General features: G+C 48.3%; 1 protein-coding gene across 1 annotated transcript in view; it reads left to right on the top strand.

Moving 5' to 3' along the window:
* Window positions 1-6,826, top strand: part of ogfod3 (2-oxoglutarate and iron dependent oxygenase domain containing 3) — a 22,497-nt gene extending 15,671 nt beyond the window's left edge. The window contains exon 9 of the mRNA XM_079756604.1: window positions 5,654-6,826. Coding sequence (XP_079612730.1) covers window positions 5,654-5,790 — 137 coding nt within the window. The 3' untranslated portion in view covers window positions 5,791-6,826. The remainder of the gene's footprint in view (window positions 1-5,653) is intronic.
* Window positions 6,827-6,900: the final 74 nt, after the last annotated feature.

Below are 6,900 nucleotides of genomic sequence, written 5' to 3'. Positions count from 1 at the left end.
GTTCACAACGAAGCAAGCAGAGAGTAAATAAATAAGAAACGATGATGGAGACGAGGAAGGAGTAAGAATTTACCTAAAATACACGATGAAACGGACTGAATAACAACGTTAAAAGATGAACAGAAGTCGTTTCTCAGAGGAGAATATCATTCGGTTGGGCTGTCAAGTTCTGGTCGGTGATCGATTGGTTTCTCGATATGAACTCTTTATCCATTACTTTCGCGGGCGGGAGGGACAAATGCAGACTGATGCATTACATTTGAGTGACAGGCTATATTATGTTAGGAATTACATTATTTATTATTAAAAGGAATACGAATTTGGTTCATTAGCATGTTCGCTCAAGTTGAAATATTTTAACTTTGACGCAAATTCCGCTTGATGCTGAATCGCTCGGTCTCTCGCGGGAGTGGAATATTCACTTTGCTTTTGATGTGAACGCACCTTAACGCTGCACCCATATTTGGAAATCAATTGCTGTGCGGCCGAGGCCCGCCCGATATTCACGGCTCAACACAAGCCGGGCATCTGGGTGGTGAAGAGACGGCCGCAGGCAGGCTGAGTAGGACAGAGACCTGTGCAGTGTGACTGGAGACCCGGGCTATTCAACCCTCTCTGAAGCATGGCACCAAGGACACGGTACGCGCGTGGTCTCTGAAGTACTCAATCGGCATTGATTGATATTATGGGGACATCCTGAAGTGAAGCCAGTTCAGATCAAGCCGGTTGTAGCTACAGGGGTTGACCCAGTTTATCTTTGAGTGACTGATTGAGCCTTTCGTGCGTCTCTGAAGGAGTTCAGCCAACGAAACGTTTCTATTGAGGACGGACGATGGCTGTGATTTTAGATAAACCTTTGACTCGTTCTTCGTTTGAGCTTCGTTAAACTGGCAATTACGAGAGTGATATATCAGGACATCTGGTGGTCTCTCTCTAGGGGGGGCTTCTTTGACAAAGCACAGACTTGGCTCCTAATTACTTTGCTCATCAAATACACTCTCTTATTTTGGTGCACTTACAGAAAACAAAGAGGGCATAATCCGGTGTAAAGCGCTGATCCTGGACCCAGCGGAGCAGGCGGATTAGAGGACCTTAATTGAAAAGGCTCGTCGCGGGACGCAGTTTGTAACATTCGGGCGAAGCCGTTTAGAAATGCTTTGTTTAACCATGCAGAGGAGGGCGATGCAGGGGGGGATCCATGTTTAGCGCTGATTTATTTAAAGCCAAAATGTCATTACATTTACACTTACATTCTGGGCATTTAGCAGACGCTTTTATCCAAATATTTGTCAGAAGAAAGAAACAACAATATATAGCTGTCTTCATAGTAAGGATGTTCATTGAACCAATTGCCAAGCACTAACAATCGCTGGGTTATCCCATTCCCCGTATACAACAGAGACAGCTAGGATAAGACGCTACACAAAGCTCGGTTCTATTTTTAAGTGCCAGGGCGTACAACATACAATAAGTGTGTAAGAGGGGTGTGTGTGGGGGGGCTATGCAGAGTGTAGGTGAACTCTGAACGAGTGAGTTTTGAGTCTTTTGCAGAAGCTGGTGAGCGACTCTGCGGCCCTTTCCTTGCTCTTAGCGATGGCGACCAACGCCTAAGCGTTGGTCGGAGTGAGGCGGCCGCAGTTCCATCGACCGCCTTGTAGGCGCGTATGTAGGCGTGCATTGGTTGCTCCCCGTTTACCGTCTGATTACGACCGACCTAGAGGCAGTGTGACTTTAGCCGAACCCCGTCCGACAGTCCTCCCAACGGAGACGTGCTCCCACCACAAAGCCCGGTCCGCTAGACTGAGGAATGTCGTCTACTGATTACCCTTTTCACCGGCTCGTAAAGTACGACATCAATCTTAAGTTTTCACTTGATGAACATCTTGAGGGGAACGCTCCCATCAATCCTCCACCGCGGCCCGAGCCAAGGCTCCCTCTGTGATGCGGAGAGACGGCCTTCTTCTGTTTTTCTGTATGGAGAAAGAAAATACCCATGGGACACACGCTCGTACCTAAGCAGAAGATCTGAAGTAGAGGGAGACGGCCATCAAAGTGGAACCAAAGGAAGACCCGTTCACACGAGTCTTTGAAGCATCGGGCAGAGGAAGGCCCAATGCAGGTTGTTCCACATACTTCGCAAACGACCCAACCCAGGAGTGATGGGCAGCTCGGGGGCCTGGGAGCGGTGTCGGGGTTGTTGGTAATGGCCCAACGGAGCCTTTGATTCCAGAGATGGTTCTGATGGCGTGGGCGGCGGCGGCGCTGTTCCGTCCTCTCTGACAGCCCGGCCGACGGCGCTGTAATGATCACGTTTATCTCCAAAGTGCGTCTGGCAGCTCTCCTCAGCCGTGTTTGCACGGGATTTCAATATTTGAGTCGAGTGAGCGAGCCCGTCATTTGGGTTCCTATCTGATGACTGTCTCTCTCTCTCTGAGGGCTAGCATGTCCCAGAGATCATTAGCGTTAGATAGCTCTGCGAGGGATGGGATCACGGGGAACTGCACGGCGTTGGTTCAGAGAGCTGGAGTGTGACATCAAGCAGCTGGCATCACAGCGGCCGCCGCCATACCTTCGCCTCCGTTTAACAGCTTCAGTCACCAGCTCCTATCTCGACACGCACACGCACAAACAGACAGACAGAGATACACAGACACACACAAATACACATAGAGGCACAGACACACAGGCACAGACAGAGACACACACACACACAGGCATAGACACAAAGAGACACTCGGGAACAGACAGACAGACACACACTCCCTTCCACTTCATAATCTTAACCCGTGTGTGAATAGGTCTGTGTGTGTGCATGCAGGTGTGTGTGTGTGCTCGCAGGTGTGTGTGTGTGTGTGTGTGTGTGTGTGTGTGTGTGTGTGTGTGTGTGTGTGTGTGTGTGTGTGTGTGTGTGTGTGTGTGTGTGTGTGTGTGTGTGTGTGTGTGTGTGCGTGTGTTAGGGCAGGTGTGTGTGTGTCATCGAGGCCTAGTAAAGATGGGATGAGGGCCGAAGGGTTTTTGAGATAGAAGTTTAGCGGTCCCTCCGCGGCCCAGCAGGGGACCAGGCCTGGGGGGGGGGGGGTCTCGGAGTCGGGCCCCGGAGCCACAGGAGCCAAAACCTTATTCCGAGGCAAATTGAGCTCAGCGGTCTCAGCGTGAGCACCCCCGGCGGCTTGGCGGCCCTGGACGTCCTCTCCCTAAGACACGCCCGGCGCTCCTCCACCGTGCAATGTGCGCGGCTCGTGCGCGGCTCGTGCGCGGCTCGTGCGCGGCTCGTGCGCGGCTCGTGCACGTGTTTTCGGTAGCCCTGGGCTGCAGGGGGGCCGGATCTGAACGGCTTGTAGCTGAAGTACTGAAAGGCCCAGCGGTGACCCCAGAGACGGAGGACGTGTTTTATTTTGATCGACTGCTAGGTGAAAGCAGAGCTAAAGGTTTATTTTTTTAAGTGTGTGCGTGCGTTAGGGCTGCTCGATTATAGGAAAAATTCTAACCACAATTATTTTGGTCAATATTGAAATCACGATTATTCAAACGATTATTTTTGCGCTTTGAATATCTCCCAAAAAAAACTTTGGAATGGAGAAGTTTGAAATTTCGCCTTAAAAAAATACACAAAATGGTCAAAAAGAAAATGTTCCAATCTAAATTAATATAAACATATGTATCCAGCTGTTCTGCCCTTTCTATAAAACATAAAATTAAAAAAGAAAAATATTATTTTTTTTAATTGAAAAATTCGATTATGTTAATTTTGTGATTGTTGGACGGTCAAATCAAAATCGCGATCAAAATTCAATTAATCGCCCTGTGTGTGTGTGTGTGTGTGTGTGTGTGTTTGGGTGTGGGTGTGGGTGTGGGTGTGAGATCTGAATTCTGTTTAGTTTTCATTATATTCTCTGCAGGGTTTCTGGACGGACTGTCTTGACGTCTTTGACCTGTTCAAGCGTCTCCCGCCATTAGACTGACTGAGTTAACCGTCCTTCTCCTGGTCTCTGCCCCACGGGGACCTTCTCATATCTGACGGACTATGGTTTAAGGTTCTGGACGATGTATTGCTGATCTGTGTGCTGGCGTGAGCGAGGGAAAACACACCCTGGCTCTTTTTGTGTCACAACTTCATGTATTTATTCACATACTTTTTCATCTATTAATTTCACTGGAACAACCTCCGGCTGTTCCAGGTATTCACAAAAGTAGAAAAAATAAATATACATTGTTAGGAAATGACAAACGACACAAAGGACTGACGACACTGAATTGCAGCTAAACCAAATGGATTGGACCCGCATGCCTACGATGAGTTCTTCCCATTCCTCAAATCACAAGCCAGCGTTGTTCTGTAGAACTGAGGCTTTACAATGTCTGCACATGAACTCTGAAAATAACAATGCTAGTGCTCCGGTAGAAACTGACATCAACTGAAATGAGTTCAATTCAGTGCTATGAATAATACCAAATAAGTCACAATGCTTTTCCTGACACGTCTATTCACTGAGGCAGTGTCGACATGTTTCTAACCATTACCAGGAAGTTGATTTAGAAAATAAATAAATTTGCTCCACTATGATGGCAACTTTCACCTGTCGGTAGCAAGCAATTTGAGATACAAAATACAAAATCGGTCCCAGTTCCCATTCATATGAAAGCGGTACGTTATCAATTCGGTCTATATTGCACACATACATTTTGTATTTAGTTTTCAGTTGTTTGACCATTTTTTAACCAGGTTTAAATGTCGTAATGAGAAATACGTTTGTCATCACTTCAGAATGCGGGTCACACAATATTTTAAAGTAGGAGAAAACGTTCAAGGTTAGTGCAACATGCACTACAGCAACGTCTGAGCGAGAGCCTTCAGTCCGATCTGCTGAACGTGAAGGTTCACAGTGAAGACTGAAGCCATGAATGAAGATGATTCAGTTCTTTCAAACCTTAATCCTGTTTGTTGCGGATTATCTGTGAGGAACCGGGCTGCACGCTGGCCATTGTTCCCCGCGCCTGTTGACTTTCTCGTGTTGTTTTCAGTTCGTCAGACGGATCCTCTCCTTGACTCTCCAGCCCGCTCTTTGTGTTTCACAGATTCCATTAATCTCCTGCTTTGCTGATTTCCCCCGACGTTCCGGGCGTAAGACTTTGTGCGGGGGGGATAACGATGCGTTGTTATCCGGAGAGGAAAGACACGCAGCAAATTGGGGCACAATCAAGGCTTTATATTCAGTCTTATAACGGGATATCTACTCCGTGGTACAAAAACTTGATTTATTCTCTTCACAAAAGATCCAAGCTTTTAAACTTGGATTTCTCTGTGCTGTGAGTTTTTGGTTGCAAACACGCAAACAACCGAAAGTTCCTCTTTAAAGAAGGAATAAAAGCTGTGTTGTTTCCCAGGATCTCAGTGGGTCTGGTTGGTTCTGCTTCGGACCAAACTGTCCTCTACAGAAACAGCCTGCAGCTTGTCTAGTTCGTCCAGTCCACCACTCTCCCCTAGCCTGTGGTTTAAAACGTTATGTAGAAATGTTTATCTGTGGCTCTCTGCCTCTCTTAAATATAAAAACATAAATCTGTATTTTGTAAAGTCGATTTTGACTCACGGTTTCTCCTTGCTGGTGGATTCGAGAAATCAACAGCAGTGTTTTTTCTCTTCTCCCCCCCAAAGGCCGCGTCTCCTTCTTCTCGTCGGGCTCGGAGAACCTGCATCGCGTGGAGCAGGTCACCTGGGGGACCCGCTTCGCCATCACCGTGTCCTTCACCTGCGACCCGGCCCACGCCATCACCGACCCCGCACTGCCCTGACGACCGGCAGCGCCATCGCCATGACGACCACGCCCCGACCACCGCTCTCGCCTTGCACACCCGTCCCCGCCCCACCCTTCCCCCTCCTCCTCCATCGTCCGCAACCGGTCCTCCTCTTCCTCCTCGTGTCATCGCTAGCCTTCCCTCCTCTTCCTCCTCCTGCTGCTCCTCCTCCTCCTCCTCCAGTCCGTCCAGCCCTAAAGCACAAAGAGGAGGAGGGAGGGAGGGGGGGGGGGTTACAAAGAGAAGGAAAATTGGGAAGTAAATGAGTGAGTGAATGAAAGATGACAGAGTAGCGAGCAGTGGGTCATTAGGAAAGGGAGGAAGGAAGTAGCGAGGAGGAAAGGAAAAGGAGTCCAGACAGGACACAGTGTGAGTTCTCTGCCTTGAATATTCCTCTTCATAGCCAACGGATACCCATCGCGTCTCCTATATGGTTTCTTCGGTCATGATTGGTTGAGGGGTGGATTGTATGGATGCCAAGTGGATGATGTGATGCTGTTTAGTTGGGGAGCTTTGTGGTTTCTGATGGAGGCCGTGGGGAGCAGGCTTTAGGCTGCTGTGGCGTCTTTTGTACAGGGGCGGCCTTTTTGTTTTTTACTAGGATTCAAGGGATGTTCTTTTTCGCTTCCTTTTTGTACACCAAACCTTCTTTCGTACCGTCTTTGTACACCATAGAACCACTAGTCCTAGAAAGGTTGTTTTTTTCAGCTTTTCCCAAACCGATTTCTAATATCTTGAATTACTTCATTTGTCGGGAAGGGAGGGCTTAATAGAAATCGCTTCCTGCGGAAATCGTTTTTATGACGGGGGCAGCGATGCGATGGGTCGCTTGGAATCGAGGGCCACTGTTTCCTGAAACCAGAGCTCTTCCCTCCTGAAGATGCAGCCATCAGCGCGATCGCGCCACTTGAACCGGCATCCAGGTCTTTTCTGAGGGACTCCATTACCCACAAGCGCTCTGGGATTTGTACAAGAGCACTTGTTGCCGCCAAAGGTGTCGTCCGGGGGAGTGTGAAATAAATGGAGGTGAAAGTTAAAGTGGCACTTCTCTTCGTACTTCTTTCTTTTATTTTTGTGTTTGTGATGCTGGATCTAATGCATTCTCTA

Source organism: Pollachius pollachius, assembly GCF_949987615.1.
Source record: "Pollachius pollachius genome assembly, chromosome: 19".
NCBI lineage: Eukaryota > Metazoa > Chordata > Actinopteri > Gadiformes > Gadidae > Pollachius > Pollachius pollachius.
This window is presented reverse-complemented; position numbering and strand designations above follow the sequence as displayed.